The sequence below is a fragment of the Oxyura jamaicensis genome, chromosome 6 (assembly GCF_011077185.1).
Source record: "Oxyura jamaicensis isolate SHBP4307 breed ruddy duck chromosome 6, BPBGC_Ojam_1.0, whole genome shotgun sequence".
NCBI classification, from domain to species: Eukaryota; Metazoa; Chordata; class Aves; order Anseriformes; family Anatidae; genus Oxyura; species Oxyura jamaicensis.
The window spans coordinates 18224492-18245270 of NC_048898.1; the positions used below are offsets into that span (position 1 = coordinate 18224492).

Here is a 20779-nt window from a genome sequence, read left to right on the forward strand (position 1 = left end):
TACTTTTTTTTTTTTTTTTTTTCCACAAGATTTAAGTAATCTCCAATTTGGAGAGTCCCTAGACGCTGAGATTGAGGTGAATAAACCTACACTAAGGATTTTGGATGTACTGTATCCTAGCAAGACTTTGGCCTATTGGTTCTCTGTGCCCTGGGGATTTAAAGCACCATTTTGCAGCTGCCTGCCTTGGGCAGAGCTTCTTGTCTGAGTTGGTGTCTGTTGAATTTACAGAGTAAAGTTCCCTGGAGAAAGATCGTTGTTTTCCCTTGTACATTTTACCAAAAAAAAAAAAAAAAAAAAAAAGTAATATTTTATCATTTAATTTCAAGGGAAAGTTTATTCATGTGCTCACTGTTCTGGGGACAAATGATTGTATTTTAGCAAGAAAGTGGAAAAGGTACAGTTCTTCAATCAGAAAACTGTTTTCTCCCTGAAACAGTAGTGAGTAGAAAATTTTGTACCACCTCTCTGGTTTAGAGGCAGATTAGTATGCATATTTGTGGATGTAATAAGCAAGGCACAGTAGATGGTAATAACACTCAATTCAATTTCTTTTATTTTGAAAAGGTTGTTTCATTTCAGAGGCACTCAGGCAAGCTTGCAGGTTTGTCTAAGAAGAACCCTTGAATTTGCACAGAGGTTTAATTGCTGCTTTGTATTAAGTAAGATATTTGTGTATCTGTTTTACTCATTCAGCCTTTCTAGCTTTTACTTTGGAGTAAACTGCAGTTAACAAGTCTCAACTGATTTTACTGGAGCTAGCCTATGAGCACACCAGAAAAATGAGAATCTGGAAATTTTGGGATGTAAAATCATTCCACAAGCATGCAGGTGGCCATTTTCTGAGCTATCTGCACTGAGATAATTTAGGGAGATGGTTGTTCTGATTCAGGAGTCATTCTTATGTGTGTACACTTAAAACATACAGAAAGTAATGCACAGATCTTCCGAATCTTACTGTTTTGTTATTGTTATTTGGATATGATTTACAAAGTCCTGGTTCTGCTGAAATTGTTGGGAGTTTTGCCATTGACTACATAGGACTAGAACATTCATAGGTATTCTGTTTGCTGTTCTTATAGGTTTTGTGTCAAAGGTATTTTTTTTTTTTTTTTAATGTAAACTGGGGAAGGTTGGCTTTTGTTGTTTTTCGTTCGGTTAGTTTTGGATACTTCTGTTTCTTTAAAATAAGCAAATAATGGCCAGGGCTTTATTCACTTTGATGTTTGCTGTTTCAATCGAAACCTTCTGTGCTGCTTAGGTGTACTGAACTGAATGCAGTGATACAGTATCATAACAGAAATGAGGCACAATTCCTGAGGTTTTCTATAGCTCCATGATTGTTCTTATTCCAGTCAGGTAATAATTTCTAGACAAAAACTGTGGAGATGGAGTAAGGATTGCTTGTATATAAGAAAGAGTATATATTGTAAATATTAACAACAATAAAAATTACAGAAGTTGGATATTATCCAAAAGCCAAACATAGAAAGTCCTGTGAATCAGAATTGTTGCATTTTAAAGAAAACCAGAAATAAAATAGGCAGCTTTGCATACCCAAGAGACTTCACTCTCCCTTATAGTGGTTCCTATTTACACTTGAAATAATGGAGTGTGTTATGAGTGGCTATAGTGGGTCAGAACAAAGAGCTGGGTGGCTCTGGCTCCTACATTGGCTAATACTGGTGCTAAGGGAAGACTGAAAATAAGGCAAACACGAGATGCTAAAGTATGTGGCCTTGTTATGCTGAGTGCTCTATAAACTGTATGATACTAACTGAATAGATCATCTGTAGGATATGACAATACAGTGTTTCCCACACAATGGGAGATAACTCTAGTGAAGAAATTCAGAGCAGAGACTACACAAAGCTTTCTTGTACCTCCCCTGAGCGTCCTGTATGCAATCTGGATACCTCAGTACAACCCTATGCTCCAGCTAACTGAGGTAAATGGTAGGTAAAATGCACCAAGGATTGCAGGGATAAGGCATGTAGAACACAGCGATTCATAGGATCTTGAATGCTTTGAATGGGGATTTAATTCCCATTTCCTGTAAATTCTGCAGTGTCATGTGATTGATGTAGGCCTTTGAGTGTGGGAACGTGGCCTGCTACATTAATAAAGTAGGAGTAGATGAGTAGAAATAACTAGCTTTTACATTGTCCTTGGTTTGTTCTACATCTGCTCTCCTTTTCTTTTGTCACAGCTATCCAGAAGGTTTTGGGGTGGATGCAAAACCAAGACTGGCTTCTCATCACCAGATTTTCCTTGCACCCAGTGAAGAGGAGAAAGGCAGCCTGCCTACTCCAGATGATGGTAATTTATTGCACATTGGCTTCATCTTACAGGGTACGAAAGTGCCTGGTCTAAACAGCTATCCAAGCAGCTTGTGCAAGTGCTGCTGAATTCCTTCTTCAGAGTGTTTAGGCACTGCAGGCACAGCACATAGAGGAAGATTGTGCTCAAAATAGCTTGTGTCACAACATGTTTTTTATCCTGAATTCATACCCCGCATTCTCAGGAGTAATGGATATGTTTGGAGATATTTTCCCCAAGTTGTGGTCAGTACCAGTGCCCAACTACCTGCTATTTGTAGTTCTGTTTCTCTTTTCAAGGCCTATGTAGCTTGGTGGCTGTTGTACGCAGAAAAAAACATGTGGCTCTTTATAGAGAAAACAATGAAAACACTTGGGTTGGATTCAGTGTGGGCTATCAGCTGAACCTTACTGCAGAGATGTGTTTTTTTTTTTAATGTACATTTGGATATGAAGCAGTCAGATCAGTCTGATTTGCAGGGAAAGACAGCAAAACAGCTCAGCACTTCCTTGTACAGCCTCTGTTGCCATGTCAGATTTTTTCATGACTTGGTTACCTTCCTCACACTGTTTCTGATGACGTTTGACAATATAAAGGAATGGCCTTTATGTGCTTCAGAACTCTGTGTGATAATAAGCTCATCAAACTTTTGATGAGATGATTTTCCAAGGCAGGAACCAGATAGAGTCATCTGTCACTCCTACTCATTTCATTCAGGGATTTGAAATATAATAAGAAATGTCCTATTCTTTTCTGTATTAGACTAAATAGTCTGGCTTAGAATGTCTGTAGACACTGGACAGAATGGAGCAACTCTATGCATTCCAGCAGTTACACTGGACCAGTGCTGTTCAAAATTAGATGCTTTTGATTTACCTGCTGCTTAACATGTTACACAAAAAATACTCATTTGTAGTTTCTTTTGCTTCTTAGTCCATCAAGAAATTCTGAAAACAGTTGAAATCATCTGGAAGCAGCTCATCTCTCAGAGGCGGCAGGCTCTGGAGGACATTTACAAGATGGATCTCTCTGTAAAAGGAAGTGACAGAGAGAGGGACATGAAGATAACTGAGATCACTCCTTTATGGGAAGAAATGATGACAAAAGCTTGGCAAAACTTCCTAGGTCTTTGCTCTTTTATTTAACACTCGTAGTAACCAAAGATATTGCAGTAAATACAACATTTAATGGAGAGCTGCTAATTCCTTGGTTGTACTCCTCCTCTACGTGTCACCTGCTAGATGAAACAGGTTCTCACTTTCTGTAATCCAGTACTGTGACTCTTTTCTGTGTCATGCCCCAGCCCTTCTGTAATCATCTGGTGATGGGTTTGGGCTGGTGTTGTACGGTAAGAAAGAGAGGTGTACTTAGACAAATGTATCCCACAGGAGAGTTTAATAAGAGGAAGGATATTTGGGTTAAAAAGGGCATCCCAGTGACACTTGTATATGGTTGACTGCAATGAGGCTTTTAAATACAGGCTTTTGAAAAGTACATGTTCATTGACCTCTCTTGTAAAGAAAAGGACAAGCTAGCTGAAGTGAGGTGCTAACACATCATATCTCGCATAAGACGGATACACGTTACACAAGACCTCCTTACAAGCTCCACTCCAAGTCTTACAAGCTCTCTCTTTTTTTTTTTTTTTTTTTTTTTTTTTTTTTTCCCATTTTTGGCTCACAGCATCCGAAAAGAGAATTCTCCAGAATAAAGGAGGGCCCGGCTCATCTCAGAGCAAGCACAGTTCCTGGAGTGAAAGTCTTTCTTCAGCTATTAAGCTGATGCCTGGCCGGAATACAAAGGAAATTACATACAAATCTGAGGTACCATCTCCTTGTTGTCTTTTCTGTCTCTGTCACCTTCTCTGCCTCTGATATGGTTCTGGAGAGCTTGTCTGGACTTGTGAGGCTTCTGTGTATGTCTGTTGGTGTGTTCCTTTGGAAATCAGACACCTGCGGCTGTTGAGGTTCCTTTCCCAGACTTTAAGAGTCTGAATAATTATGAGTAAGAGTCTGAATTATTATGAATAATTTTATCTGATCTCCTGGATGGAAGGGGCCAGAAAACTTTACTTGGTGCTTGCCTAAAAGTAGAGATTTCAGTGAGTGAGGCGAGACCTTTACTTAATAAGCTGTGCTGGACTCTTCAAGGGCAGGTCAAGTTTTTTTGCTTCAGTACTGGGGAGCACTCATGAGCACGGGACAGAGGTACCTACATGACCCTGACCGGTCAGCTAGGGTTTATTAGGTCAGTTTCAGAATATCACTGCTGAAGGTGACATGGTGTGAAATAGCTTTAGACCAACAGATGGTCTGCCCATGTATGGAGTGATTGTGTAGCTCACATGGAGTGGGAAAACATTTTTTCTAGAAGCAATTTGTCCTTCTGTGCGTGATAATAGGTATTTCTGCTGAACAAACTGCATTCATCTCATGTTTTTAGGAATCCAGGTCTGTGTAGAAATGCAAGCTGAAAAGTTGTGCCTTCAGTTTTACTCACTGGATTTATTAATAGTCTGTCAGGTCATCTGTATAATGTTCATATTCCTATTGTACCTCAAATTTAGTGACTTAAATCCTGCTTGTCAACATTGTCTGTTAGCAGTGTACTTTTAAGCAACTGAGGCCCCAACACAGCAAGGTGCATGATAATATCCATAACTTTAAATCTGACTCACTTTGATGTTCAAAACCTCCGTCAGCTTTCTACATGTTTAAAATCAAGTTTAAAAAGTAAGTTACAAAAGAGAAACGGGGTGATATATCTTTGTGGTGGCAGAGTGGGGAACAGAATAGCCAGAGAGCAAACTGAAGATTTGGAAGCCACTGAGATCTCCTTCCATGAGCTACTTGTGTGGGCAATATTCGTGAGAATGGTTAAGCCATATAAGTTTGCCCTTCTCATCTGTGTGGAAACACAATGTTTCCAGGCTGTGGCTCTAATGACAAAATGGTAGTGCCTGTCTTGAGACACATTTTCTTTAATTTATTTGCAGTACTCTTTTGTATGACATTGGGTAGATTTATGAGTCTTGGTGAATCCTACACTGCTAGCTATAAAATGGAGTACTGTAAGAATACTTGTTTTACTGAGTGTGATAGCTCAGAAGTCTTAGTGTCAAGACTATATTTTTATTTGTAATGCTATAGTAAGCCATGGCCATGGTCACAGTAGACATGCAGAATAAAGAAATAGTCATTGATATAAAGAACTTAGGTTGACAGCCTTAACAATTTCTATGGTTTTGCTTGTCATTTGTCTAGAATACAAACAACACATCAGTTAGTTGTGTATGTTGGGGCTAGAGTAGCTACAGGATAGAGCAGCACTCAATTGACAGAATATTGAGAGCTTTGAACTGCTTCAGTGGGGCACTTCAGAATTGGGCATTCTCATCTTATTGCAATGCTGAATGTATCAAGGTCTTTTTTTCTTCCTGTTGAAGACACAGTCTGTTACAGCATCATTTTAGGGAGTTTTAACTCTCTAGTTTAAGCTGCAGCAGGTTGAAACTTTATCCCCAATGAATTGATTCAGTTCTAGGTGTGTTGACTGGTAAAGCTATGATACCTAAGTAATGTGTCTGATAGCGCCTTACTGAGCAGCAGTTTTTCTCTCACTATGCCACAGCATCCCTTTCATTCCTTAAAATCACGTTGCTGCTTAGAGTGAGCAAGTTCTTCCCAGGTACATATGTAGACTGTGATGTCATACTGCTAGAGCATCTACTATTTGCCCTGGGGTCTGTTTAATTATTTTTTAAAATTAATTTTGATTATTACAGCTGATTACACCTCAGTGAGCAATGTAATTGATATTTGTAAATGTATCCCAAGGAACATTTTGTACAACATGCTTTTTGCTGTTGAAGGTTAAAGACTCTGTTATTGGTTTTTCCCTAAATATGCCCACATCATTAGTTCCTCCAGTGAAAAGGTTGCCATCTGGAAAAGGCAGCACGGAGACATTATTCAGGCACAAGTGCATGAAATTGGTGTTTCTGCATCTTCTGTCTCTCTTCTGCAAGGAAGGGGCTTGTAATTAAAGGAGCTGGGTTTGAAAGAAACATTACTCATTTGGTGTTATTCCTTATCATGTCAAAGACTGACAGCTCTGTAGCTCTGATAAATTGTTCCTTTCAATGAGATGCAAAAGCTACAGTTCTAAATATTCTTCTCCACTTTCCTTCTCCCTACTTTCCCCTCCAGCCTACATTTCAAAGGACTTGCTGTACTTTTCAGAGATAAAAATTGAGGGGGAAGAAAATGAATTCCTTTGCACTTCTACCATCCTTTCTTCACTTTCTTCATACACTTCACAACAAAGATAAAAGGTGGGATTCTCAGTATCAAAGGAAGCTGTGAGCACAAAAATTGAAAGTAAATGGTATTCCTGTCCAATGAAACATAAAGCTTCTGCAAATTTCATATAGTCTTATTTTAGCTGAGGTGTGTTTTTGGGGCATTTAAGAATGTCTCTACACTGAATAGGATTAGGCTTTTGGTGTGATTGTTGCTGTACCAATATAGAAATAACCTAACTATAGATTACAACTAGGGTTTGGCAAATGAAAATAGTTACTTATTAATAGTGTCAAAATGTCTGTAATGGAAAGCACACAGATAATGTCAAATAATGCTTGGAATTTGATTCAGTATTATATTTTGGCCTCTCATCTTAAATGCATATGTTGAAGGAAAAGATGACAGAATTGCAGAATGGTTGAGGTTGAAGGAGTTCCTGGAGGTCATGTTGTTCAAACCTGTTGCTCAAGCAGGGTCACTAAGAGCAAGTTGCCAGGGTCTGTGTCCAGATGGCTTCTGAGTGTTTCCAAGGACTTAGATTCCATGAGTTCTCTGGGCAACCTCAGTGCTCAGTCACCTTCACAGTAACAAAGTGTTTCTTGATGCTAGGGCAGTATATAAGTGAAGGTGGTTCCCTGCTTTTTGATGGCAAATGTCAGAACGAGCGACCATATTTCTCCATATTCCTGAAAATGTTTTGCTGTCTCATGGTCTGCTCAGGTCTCTGTCTGGAACACAAAAGCATTCAGAAAGAAGAGCCTGATCGCATTTCTAGGAGTGCAAGTGTGCTTTCTTGGAAGTCTGAATAGCCAGGCAGGGGCAAGAGGAGAACTATACAAAGTCAGGTTCTCCTTTAGCACTTAGAGGTGATAGAGTTGGATAAGCTCACCAGCAGGAGGGTCTATAAAGCTCTTGAATACAGTACTACAGGTTTCAAAATCATTAACTTTCCTGTTTCAGAGCAAGTCTTCTGATCTCTTGCTCTCCTGCCTTCCCTGTTCCCTACTCTTCTCCCCTCATTTTGCTGTTGGAATCTTATGCTGTGTAATTAGTTTTTAGGTTAGCAATGACCAGTTGTTTTTGTTGTCTTCAACAAGCTGCAAGAGCAGCAAGCTCTTGTTGTAGCCAACCATTTACGATTTCGGTAAATTGTAAATCGTCGTCAGCTTCTACCATACTGAGTGTCTTAAGGTTCTTCCTGAGGATGAATGCCTGAGCAAGGTTACAAGCAGAATATTCTAACAACTGTAAGACATGCTGCCTCAGGGCTGTAGATACAGTTGTTATGCTTTCCAGGAAATGCACAGCCTTCTGAGTGGTACAGCAGGCCTGATCATGCCTGTCCTCTCTCATTTGGGTTCATTAATTACATTCCTTTGCCAAAGGGTGAAAGAGTTCTGGGACTTCATTCACTCCTGGCTGTCAATCTTGCTTCCCATTTTTTTGCAGTCATATATACTGGTATTTTGCATTAAGTGTGAGGGAACACTGAGAAATTACCTGTTTGAAACTAATATTCTTAGATCATACTCACAAACTATTGGGTCAGATATTTGTGTGCAAAAGTCTTTATTTTAGAGGGTAGTTTTAAACAAGACTTTTCAAGCAGAAGTGTTTCATGTTGAACTGAAGACTGATGGTGCACCTACAGACCCTTGTTGGGGTGTAGAATACTTGGTCCCACCACATAAAATCAGCATTAGCTCAAAATGCTGTCAGTGGGTTTTTGAGTTTGGTAAGAAAGAAGCTTTATGTCAACTTGATGGACATGAATTTAGAGACTTCACCATGATCACACAAGATGGTTCGTGGTAGAACTTAGCATTTGGTACAACTGCTAATATTAGATGAGCACTTTCAAACACTAATTGCTTTTTTCCTGTATTGTTACAGCATCTTTCAATAACCAACTGTAAAATCTAGAAAATGCTGACCAGCCTGCATTTTCAAATATTAGGGCAATTAGATCAGAGAATGTTTAAGATGTGGAAGTATATTGGGTTTCATCCAATACCAAAGAGGTGTTGGATGAAATGAACTTGTTATTTTAGATATAACAGTAAGGATGCAGGATGGACAAGCTCATCTTAACAGTCCATGGTAGGTGAAATGAAGTTTAATATATGTATATATTTGAAACATAATCACAGTTCTTATTTAAACAAATATTTTTCTTACTAATTACTCTGTTGGTCTTCTACCTGCTTTTTGGGTTAACTAAGTTAAAATAAGCAAACATAAAATGGTATTTATTTGAAAAGTGCATTATTTGTGTAACATCTTTATCTTCATAATAGAAGGATAATTAACATCACTAATTATCTAATTAAGTTCATTAACCATCTACCAACAGTGCACTGTGAAGTTGACATTATGTTCTACTGTCAACAAATGCTTTGATTTCTTAGGAAGTAATTAAAATGTAAATTAGCATGTCATTAAATGCACAAGGGAAGATTGGAATCAAATATTCATTTCAAAACTGCTCATAGCACACATTTTTACTTCAATGAAAGCAGGCACTTTGCTATTAATGATGTATATTAAACAATTTCCATTATAATATTATTGTCTTGTTTAATAACTGGCTCAAAGCTAAATTACAGTATGTTGCAGCAAGCTGGAAAAAGTTTCTTTAACTTTGAACAAAGAACTTTTTTTGTCCTCTTAAGCAGTTATCTGATGCACTGTTCATTTTTCATTTTCAGATTGCTTAGAAGATCATAATGAAATAATCCAGTAGGTCAATAGGTTAGATAAGAACTGCATAACAACATACAATGCAGAGCTACCTAATTTTATATAATACAAATTACTGAATTTTTTGAAATATTTTGGATAATTTCCACATTCATTGAAGATAACTGCTTAAAAGTGAAAATGGAATATTAAGGTTGCATGATGATGAATACAAATTATTAGGCTAACTCAGATCCAATAGCTATTCACCCCATTGTCCTTCCCTAAAAAGTCAATACCAGTTGCTAAAGGAGATGGAGTGTTACAGCACAATGCACGGTAGAGAATCTATCCTACCAAAGTTGTTCTTTTCTTGATTTGTATCAGCTATAATTCATCAAAAGCCTGTGACACAAGATCCAAAACCCCTTCCAAAACTTTTTATAGGTAACTATTCAAATGGCCTTTTATTTATTTTTTTTATTATTTTTTTTTACTGTTATCCTGCGCCAGTGAAGTTCCTTTATTTAATTACATACTGTGTGAGAAAAATTTTTCATTTCCTGCATTATTTTTTTTTTTTTAAATGTGGTGTTGTTTTGTTTTGTTTTTATTTCAAGTTAGGGACTGTCTAATTCAAGTTTAAGCTTGGATATAGGATTTCAGCCAGTAGAGTTTAAGGCTTAAAGGTGTTAGCATTGTAGTCTCAACTTTCAGCTGCTGGTTGGAGAGTTTTATTTTCTCATAACAGAGATCATGCCAAATAAATTGAATAGTATTAATGTGGATGGAAGCAGAGCTTTATTTGGATGCAGAGAAACCTTAGAAACAAGTGGCAGCCAGTGAAACAGAATTACTTTTTCTCTGCTGAATATATAGAAAGAAAAATCACTTTTCATACTTCTTGTTTTAGAGATGTCCATTTGCTTCAGGAGTTTTGATGCAACATTTCAGTTATAGTAATTTCAGGAGAATTATTTGAAGTCAATTACTTCATGACTTATGCTATTTTTTAGTAGAAATCTTTATAAGGAGAAGAATTATGACCAACTTTACTTATCAACAAGTTATGAAATTATATATGGTATATCATCTCATTCAAGGAGCAGTATAAAACGTACATAGGAGTTCAGGTGCCCAGAAAATTAAGTATGCATTTCCACCACAGAACAGGGATTTAAAATAGCAGAGTATAATTTGATAACGGTGCATACAACTAAATAACAGGAAATCAGGGGAAGTTCTAGAAATCTCTGCAGGATGAACTTAAAGGTTTCTCTTAAACCAGGACATAGGTTACCTGCCTGTACCCTCATTCACTGTTGTTATTGTCCTTGCTAGCCAGATTAAAGCTTGGTTGTGTTTGACTGTGTCCCATTCATACTTTCTGTTGCTATGGAATAATCATGTCACCTTTAAATGCATGTCATTTTAAGAAAACTGTTAATTTTGTGGGCTACAGATAGATGTTTCTTTGTATTCTGGACTCTGAGCTCTAAGCATATGCTAATATTTACAGATTTCTTTCTTCAGCTAAAGGATTAGATATGCACATTTTTCTTAAACAAAAGCCATAATTCTAATATAATCAGAAAATTCAAGTGTGTGGAGCTTTCAGATAAATGTGTTGTGATAATATGTAGTAATAAAGCCCTAAGTTACACACAACTGTAGCACTTGTTAGAAAAATCACCATTTTCAACAGAAATAAGGGTGAGAAAGAACAAATGAAGGAAAGAGAGACCTTATTGCTATCCCCAATATCGCTAAAGTCTGACCTTCAGCACTCACTAGAAGAGGTAACACTTCTTCTGTAACTGGAGAGAAACTGAGTGCTCAGGAGGTTGAGTGAATTATCTCTAAGTCACAGAAGTCATTCTCAGAGACAGGAGTAAAGAACAGACAGATCTCAACTTGCATTGAACTTTTTAGCTATTAGGAGGTAACTTTCCTGTTCTCACAGGAATTATCTCTTCAGTAGTATCAGCTGTTGAAAAGGTGTGTGTGTATGCATATATACACAATTTATAAATATATAGTTGCTGTAGAAGTAGGGCAGTTTCCGTGCTGCTCAACTTTAGCTGATAATACTGCGTTGAAACCTCATCACGTGTACACTGTACTTTGGGTTTATCCTCTTGAAACTCACTCTTGTGTTTGGGTACATTTATGGTGCATTGAAATATGGAGGTTTTTCTCATTAAGCTTGCTATTCCCCAACCAACTGGAGATGCCAGGAATCCATCCATGATCCTTAGGAGCAGTTGGCAGTGTGCATTAGCCTCCTAGCGGGTTGAGGCACGAAGCTTACATGCAACACTTAACTGCTGGAACTGCAGTCTGTTGAAAAACTAAATGAATTTTGGCAAAGTAACAATAAAATCCACATGGCAATAACAATTTTGTTATTCAAAAGAGCCTGAAAACAGCTCTCAATGTGGAGAGTATATGCTAAGGACTAGGACAGACCACTCTTTGATGTTAGAAAAACACTATCTGCCATAGCTTAATGTTTATTACCTGGTGACTAGTGAAACTTTTTTTTTCTCTTATGAAATGAACCTACTTGCTTCCCAGTTCATAGTCAATTACTTGAAAAGTAGTCTGGTTATGAGATAGGTGTCTTATTGTTTGTTTGCACAGGGTAGTAGCATACCTGGCCTCTGATTCACCATGTTAGATTTAGGAGTAGAGGTAGACTTGACTGTCATTGGAAATGGTAGCCCCTTTTCCTTCTGTAGCTGAGTAAAACAGGACTGGTGAATTGGAGACTTCAGCAAGCTTTAGCAATTTACTGTGACACTCAGATTCCTCTACGTAAAAGAGCAGTGCTAGCTGTAATCCTATCTTCTGCTTGTGAGGCTGATTTATTCTCCATGTTCTAGCAGGAACAGACCAGAAGTACTGGGCTTCAATTGTGTATTTGTGGGGAGGGGGGAGAAATTCTGGTTAGATTTGTGAAAACAGAATGATTATGAGAACTGAAGTAAATACTACAAGATAGAGTTTGTGCTTTGGAAGAGTTTAGCCTCCAAACTTAACCGTTGCCAATCTAGCTCTGTAGCTATGTCAATAATTGTTTCAGGAATTTTCCATTAAAACAATGTTTGGCTTTAGATGGTGACTGCAAAAACTGATACATTTTGTAGAAAATGCCTCCTGCCCAACTAAATCACACCATCAGTGACAGGAGATCCACACTGGTTAGGGCACATGGTCCAGGGAACAGAGCTGGGATGTGGGGCTGAAGAGAGAGGAGCAATGCTGCACCACAGCAGATGTCATTTAATATTGAACTACTGAAAAACACACCTGAGTAAAACTGAAAAATTTTCCCTTTGTAAAATGTCATGTTCTTATAGTTCTGTGTCATTAAAAATGCAAATTCTGTTTGACTCAAGATGAAAAGTGGTTGAAATATAAATCTTACATTAATAGCATGTGTTTGTCAATCCAATGATGCTCATTTTCTGTTTACTGCTTTTTCAGTTGTCACCCATGGAGGTTTTAATTATGTTTAACTGTCTCTTTTGTGATGTCCAAGTGCTGTGTATTTATTAAATGTATGCTTATATCTTAATGCTTGGATTAAAGTCAAATCTGCACCCCACCTTAGTAGCAGAAAACCCATGTGTAAAAGTTGTGAAAAAAAAGGTAATTGATACTGAAGAGATAGTAAATCTGTTAATACTTGGTCTGTTCTGCAGATCTTGCAGTATCACTGAAGAGATTTTTTACCTGCAGACCTCTATTACTTTAGCTATTTCACCCACAAGTGATAAGTTTGGGGTAGCTTCACCTCCGTTGTCTTGTTTGTTCATAAATGTGGTTGTTAAATGGCCTCATTAGTCAAGCCTAGTTACGAATAACTGTGATTTGACGTCTTTGTGTTTTTTATAAACTGGAAGTAGGTTTAGTATTATTCCTTGTGAACATATCAGCAATCAGTAAGAAGTGTTGCATTGTTTAAATATAAGTGTATGCCTTAACACCTGCTGAAACAGTGAAAACAAAAACAAAAACAAACAAACAAAAAAACACAAACAAACAAACACCCCACCACCTTCCAAATAGAATTGTGAAAGGCATTTTAGAGGAATTAGGGATGTGGACTCTTTCTGTAATATAAGATCTACTATCTGGCAAATCAGCTATATTAGAAAATGTGGTGGCACTAGGAACAACCTAAGAGCAGCAGAAGGGATTTCCAAATTGGTTGAAGTTGTTCCCCTGCTACTGCATGTTATCACCACATATATCCTCCCTGTGGGTTTATCAGGCTGTTTCAAAGTAATTCAGGTTGGTTTTGTCCCATCGCCAACTCCCAGTGATAGTGGCAGGGTGTTCCAGAAACTCACTTGTATTAGTTTTTCCAACTGTAAGGTAGAAATAAAGGCACTTACCTCCTTCATAAAGACCTCTGATAGGTACTCTCCTGTAAGAGAGCGTACCCATGAGGAGAGGTTGAGAGAGCTGAGACTGTTCAGCTTGAAGAACAGGAGGCTCAGGGAAGATCTTATTGATGTGTACAAATGCATGAAGGGAGGATGCAATGAAGACAGAACCACACCCTTTTCTGTGCTGCTCAGTGCCAAGACAAGAGGCAATGAGCAGAAACTAAAACACAAGAGGTTCCATCTAAACACCAGGAAATCCTTCTTTTCTGTCTGGGTGATGGAACGCTGGAACAGGTTGTCCAGACAGGTTGTGGAGTCTTCCCCCTTGGAGATCTTCAAAAGCAATCTGGACATGGCCCTGCTTGAGCAGAGGGGTTGGACCAGGTGACTTCCAGAGGTCACTTCCAACATAAACCATTAGGTGGTACTGATGAAAATCACTGTGCAAGAGCAGATGTTTTCATTTAATACATCTAACATAGCCGCAGTTCTATACAAATGTTCTGTGTGTGTATATATATTTGTTTATAATACTTATTTAGCTTAGAAAGCAAAAGAAGTAGACTAATATCACTAGTTCTAGTCCTCACCAACAGATGCTAAAAACACATGCTTCAAATTAAGTATTTGGTTATTCCCACTGTCATCTGTGTGACTACTGACTTTGTTGGATTGGACCTGTACACTTGCCATTGTGAGAGATCTGGATATATGGCCTGTCCTTTTGGCTCTTCATCTTGAAGCTTATTTTTATTTATTAAGAGCTTTGGCGCACGTGTGTAATACAACACGCAGCCTGTAATTCCCCAAAGAAAGCCCCAAAGCACAGAGCTCCAATGACATAATGTTTCTTTAGGAAAGATCTGTGGCATTTGTGAAGTCTGTATCAGGCAACATGAGTTTATTATGGCAAGCCTGGGTATTTAAGGACTGCAGGAGTGTTAAGTGATATATATACACACACGCACATATAACATATACATATAAAAAAATAGACATAAAAACATTCCAGAGCTCAGTAGAGAATTGTTAACTTAAAAGTTACACCTCAATTTATTTTTTTTATTTTTTATTTTTCCTAACCATTTTTTATTACAAACAGTCCTTCCATTGCTTTTGTTGAAAGAAATTATAGAAAATCCACTCTCTGGGTTTTCTGGCGTGCTATTATTCTCTGCTTGCCAGCATTTTTCTCTTTGCTGGTTTTACTATTCCTCAGTGCTAATAATTTTCACTTTTATTTGCATGAGGTCTCCATGCAGCAAGAGGAAAAATGGGTTTGGATTCTGTGTGTTGTACCCCCTTCCCCCCTGCCATCCCCCTGCTCCCAGCAGAGAAATAGCTTGTAAATTCCATCACCTTTTGAAGCTCTAAATATTGTCTGGGGAATGTGGGGCAGCAAAATGACCTGAGTCTATTTCCAATGCAAGTGCCTAAGCCTGCAAGGTGGAGAAGTCTGTATAAGGAAGACTTAAAGTGTGTTACTGTGCTCAGTTTTAGGCCAGGATGGATCAATATGGCCTTTTAGTCTTCCTTAGAATAGACGTTACACTTTCTGCATTCAGAGTTGCTTTTCTGTATATTGAAACACAAACCTAACATAAGGTCACACAATTCTAACAATTATCAAAGCCAATATATCCTTTTTGTTCAAGATAAATATTTAACTGTAACACTGTTGTGTTCAACCTACTGCATGGAGTTGCCATTTTAAAGAATAACCCCCTATAGTATATGATTTCAGGATGTGTCTTTCTAATGGAATCTGCTTATTTATTAGTAGGTCACAGCAAATGTCACACTAGTTGTCCATTAAGCTTTACTGTATAGTCTTAATTGTTCAGACCAAACACTGGATAGATGATAGCCTGGTCTATACTCCTTTCAGTGTGTGTGTGTGTATATATATATATATATTCAGTCACAGTGATCTCCAGTTTTGTTAACTGTTCATTTTGTTTTTACAGCCAGATGGATTTCTTGTGGGGGTGGTCACTGGGGACATACTCATCTGGTTAAAGCTGACTAGTTAGAGCTCATTTGGAAGCCAAAGTGGTTGGTCTTCACCAGATGTGGCTAGCAGAATTTTTCCTTCAGAGAACCCTCCGTGTGTTTGGAAGGCTCGGAGCTGTGTCAGGGAAGGCAGCGAGAATCTTTGCAACGTGGGCTTTGAGCTCAGGGGTCTGATCAGTGACCATGTCTGAAACACAGAATGCGGAACTGAAACAGCTGCCAGTAGGACACTGGCTCTGCTTGAACAGCCTGCGGGTATCTGAAATGGTTGCTAATACATGGAGGGAATAGTTGTCTACTCTGAATGGCTTTTACCCTATGTCCACAAAAAGCTGGGATCTCAGCTCTCCTCCTGTACTGGGCCTGGCTCAATAGCATGGAGATTCTGTTGCTTTCTAGGTCAGCCTTTATGGGAGTTTTGCATGAATTATGGAATAGTTTTGTGAGGCCGCAACTGTGATTACAGGTTTAATGATGCTTTAAACAAACAAAAATGTAATGACTTTCATCAGTGTAAAACAGGAGCTTCCTGCAGGGAAACAACAATAAATGTGACTTCACGGCAGGGGTACAGACCTGGCTGGCAGCCAGCAGTAATCGACACACCACATAGACCTTGTGTGTTAACTTAATTAGAGCACAGTGCAAGCAGCAGCTAGACAGTTTGCTGTGAGGAATCACTGCCAGCGTGGCACAGAGTCCATGCATTTAAAAGTTACCCATCTGATCCATGGCTGTAGGTAGCGAGAGTCTGGGACTTTCACAGCCAGTTTACACTGGGGCTGTGGCTCAGAGCAATCTGACTTTCTGACCTTTGTTAGAAACCCTTCAGGGAGACTGGTGGGCATGAGAGCTTTTGCATGGCACTGAGGGCACTCTAACTTGTTTATACAATCTCTGAACAGCTTCTGCCTTCTCTGCCACCACTACTCCTCAGGACCCTATTAAAGGAACAGAAACTTCTGCTACTCTCTGTAATGCAATTAATCAGCCATCCTGGTTACTTTCCTGTTCATCTTATGGCTTTGGTGTACCTTTTACACATTTGGCTGGCACATGGAGTAGATATTTATGGTTTAGATGGTGTTGTGGCTTGTGGGTTTCTGTGTAATTCAGCAGTGTTTAGGAACATCATTGTGAGTCCCATAGCAATCCATTTGAAAAGTGGGGAACGCAGCAAGTGATCTCCTGACAACAGTTTATCAGTCTTGTGGTTGCACAGAGACCCTTCCCTTAGCTTGAGAAGTTCATTCAAATACAATAACAAATGCAGTGACTATTGATGCAGGTTCACTGTTCTAGTGCATCCTGGAAGGGAAGGTGGCTGGGAAGTTGTGTCCGACTGCTTTGGGGGACACGTATTTCCAGAAGCACCTGAGTAGTGCTGGGTTTAAGGTGCATCCACGCTGTGTAGTGAAGCAGAGGCAGTTACTGTGGGTGTTGTCTTGCACTAGCACAGCTCTACAGTCTTCCAGTTCTAGAACTAGCTTGGAGATCTCTGCATCATATTCCCATGAAATAGCATATTTATACTGAAAGTCACTTGTTGCCACTAGAATCAGGCTCCTAAATGTCAAAATTATTTTTAGGAGCAGTTGTTTTCCTGTGTGCAGAATGGGGACATGGACCAGTCCTTTGTCTGTGCTTTCTGCTTATACAGCAAGGAGCAGGTGTATAGTTAGAAATCCTGGATCCTTACCTCAGTTGGAGTCTTGACAAGAGCAATTTTTTTTATTTTTATTTTTTTTATTTTTATTTTTTTTCCTACTTGTAATACTAATCACAGAATCACAGAATCACAGAATAGTCTAGGTTGGAAGAGACCTCCAAGATCACCGAGTCCAACCTCTGACCTAACACTAACAAATCTTCCACTAAACCATATCCCTAAGCTCTACATCTAAACATCTTTTAAAGACCTCCAGGGATGGTGACTCAACCACTTCCCTGGGCAGCCTATTCCAGTGACTAACAACCCGTTCAGTAAATAAGTTCTTCCTAATATCCAACCTAAACCTCCCCTGGTGCAACTTTAGCCCATTCCCCCTCGTCCTGTCACCAGGCACGTGGGAGAATAGACCAACCGCCACCTCGCTACAGCCTCCCTTCAGGTACCTGTAGAGTGCAATAAGGTCGCCCCTGAGCCTCCTCTTCTCCAGGCTAAACAGTCCCAGCTCCCTCAGCCGCTCCTCGTAAGACTTGTTCTCTCTCTCTAAATATCTCAGGTCCAAAAGGAGAAGCCTTGCAATTTTATTTATTGTTTTCTTTCTCCTTCTTGAGTAATTCCACTAATGACCCTTGTTAAGATCACAGGTATGTTCATCTCCCTTGTGTGAGTGTGCAGCTTGCTCTCAGATGATTGCCTCATCACTTTGCTGTCTGGAGAGCTGTCAAGCTCACAGACACAGGCCATATTCCCTAATTATTTTTCAGAAGACAGAGAAACTACTGCTTGCTTTTGACCCTCGGGGCTTACACTTGCAGCACCTTGTATGGGTGTAATGTGTTCTGATGTTTGTTCTAGGGATTTGTGTCGTGTATGGAACAGTACCGAAGAACTGGGCAGGAGCTGTATGCCTCTTTGTACAAGGATCATGTACAGGTAAAGAACAGGAATGTTGTGTGACACCTTTCTGATTTTGAAAGGTTCCTCTTGGACTACCCTGAGAATCAGGCATTTCAGAGGTGAGTTAAGTAGTGTGCCTGTAATGGGCAGTGAACTCCATTGCTGACCTCATCACTAACGTATGATTCAGCATCACTCACCAAATAGTTTGCAGATCCTCACTTTATCTTCAGGAGCCTTTTGTTGTTGTTGTTTTTTTGTTTAAATGAATTATTCCATTCATGCAGTGGCAGAAATGAAAGTGAGGGCTTTGACCTTTTTTCTAGGCAGCCAGTAAAACTTTTCAAGAGCATTCAAACTCATAGTCAGTAAAATCTCATAGTTATGTTTCTTTTTCAGGATTGACCATCAGGGACCAACAAGCTTTTAATTCCTTGAAATTTGAAATTCACCTCTCCTTTAGATTGTTTTAGTGCATCCCTTCTCACTTCCTCCCCAAGTAGAAATATTTAAATTTATGCCATGTTTGGAGGGAGTATAATATATTTCTGAAACCTTCAGACTCTGTTTTCATTGAGCATGATTGTGGCCATTAAACATGAGTTTTGGCCAGAAAAACTAGAGTTGAATAAATCCTCTGTGATGCTGTTCTCTTGGCTCACTGCTTTTGAGCTAAATATCTAAATGAAAGCAGCTGTTCTCAAGGAGGTTGAAGTGTGCTGCATTCTTACATTTGTCGCTATTTTCTGATTAGTAGCATCTTCCAGAGCACTCTTTTGGTAATCAGTCAGACCTGTGCTGGGTCTGCAGCACTTGCTCTGGTGTGGTCCCACGTGGCAGGTTGATTATCTCTGAATCGCTGGGGTGGTGCCATCACTGGGGGGCAGGAGGGAAGCGTGGAGGAGTAACACAAAGTGGTTCTGTTCCACAGATGCTGCAGTGTGGTTACAACAAAGCAGCAAAGGACTGGATGGTACTTGAAGAGCAGCTGTTCTACAGAAGGGGTCCATGGGGAATTGCCTCACAGTCCTTAGAGCAGCGATGGATTCTTGACTGTTTTGAAGGTCCTTCACGTATGAGGAGGAGGATTCAGCATGGGAGCACCCGAGCAACAACGATACGAATGAAGAGTGAGGTAGAAAAAAATTACAGGAGGTGTATGAATTCTGTTACAGTTGCTGGTGTCTTTATAATCCTCTCTTTCTACCGATTCCTCATCACCTGAATAACCCATATGCTCTGCCATGCATATGGAATCCTCTGAATGGGTCTTTGTTTGAGAGAGATTAACAGCAACTGCAATGAATTTGGCAGCCACAGAATGATTTTCCATGTCTTCTGATACAAAATCTAAAATAATTGAGAGTATAACCCAGACATATTTTTCTGCTTGTATATCTCACGAGAATAATATTTTGCAGTGTATCCAGCAGAGTCTGGTTAGAAAGCTGCACCATCCTGTTAGTCTGACGCATATTAGGGCTGCTAGAACTAGTGAATGATCAAGAAGGAGAATAAGAGTGGTTTGAACTAAGCATTGACCTGTGCATATGGGGAATTTAGTACTGTCTGTCTCCATAGATTCTAAGTGCCAAATCCCATCAGTCAGAAGCTGAAGCAATTAATATGTCAAGAGGTTTCCATTGTTAGGACATTTTCAGCTTTTATCCAAAGTTTGAATTCTGACAATTTTCTGCAGTCTGTGTTACATGATTTTATCCTGTAACAGGCCTCATACAGTTTCATCTTTGAAAAGGCAATAGACCTTTTGCTTAATTGTTGACACTTATTATTCACACATCTAGTTCTTTTTTTGGGTCCTTTCAAATGCATTTGTTTGATTTTCCAAAGCACTTATCTGCAACATACTTCCAAATCTGTGCTTTGCTCTGCAGCAGGGTTTTAAGTTGACAGCATATTCCTCTGTAATCATACAAGGTCTCTTTTCAGGTTCTCCTACCAAACAGAAATGAAACAACACCCACTGCTGAAGTGGATTCAGGTAACGATTTAGGGCTAAATTACATTGTGGTAGTGGGTAGATACAAAGAGCCAAACAGAGCTGGAGATAGTAGACAAAGCTCCAGGTCATAATTTGGTCTAGGTAAAAAACTTAGTGTAAGTGTTCTGGGCTAAAAAAAAAAAAAAAAAAAAAAAAATTAAAATAAATTTGAACATCTGTTAAAAGATTAGCACAATTATTATAGGTGGTATAAATACCTGGTGATAAATGGCTCGGGGAAGTGGTTATATGAAATGTGAGTTTCCAAGAATGTGGACAGAATAATGGAGAATGTGAGAAAATCGCCAAGAAAATTAACATGTCAAATTTGCTTTTCAGTGTTCAAAATGGAACCAGGTTTTTCAAAATATGGTAATTGTAAATATTTTTCATTTTCCAAGGCCAGGTTTTCTGTTACATGAGACGTTAAAAGAATGAAAACAACCAACTGGTGAAATATGGTACAGAGGCTGATAGGTTTTCAGAGGGAGGAAAAAAA

At 38.9% G+C, this 20779-nt stretch overlaps 1 protein-coding gene across 3 annotated transcripts in view; it reads left to right on the top strand.

Moving 5' to 3' along the window:
- Positions 1–20779, top strand: part of WDFY4 (WDFY family member 4) — a 134196-nt gene that overhangs the window by 58152 nt on the left and 55265 nt on the right. For all 3 annotated transcript variants that reach the window (XM_035330291.1, XM_035330292.1, XM_035330293.1), the window contains 6 exons: positions 2210–2319; positions 3253–3444; positions 4003–4142; positions 18237–18314; positions 19210–19413; positions 20229–20280. In XM_035330291.1, coding sequence (XP_035186182.1) covers positions 2210–2319; positions 3253–3444; positions 4003–4142; positions 18237–18314; positions 19210–19413; positions 20229–20280 — 776 coding nt within the window. The remainder of the gene's footprint in view (positions 1–2209; positions 2320–3252; positions 3445–4002; positions 4143–18236; positions 18315–19209; positions 19414–20228; positions 20281–20779) is intronic.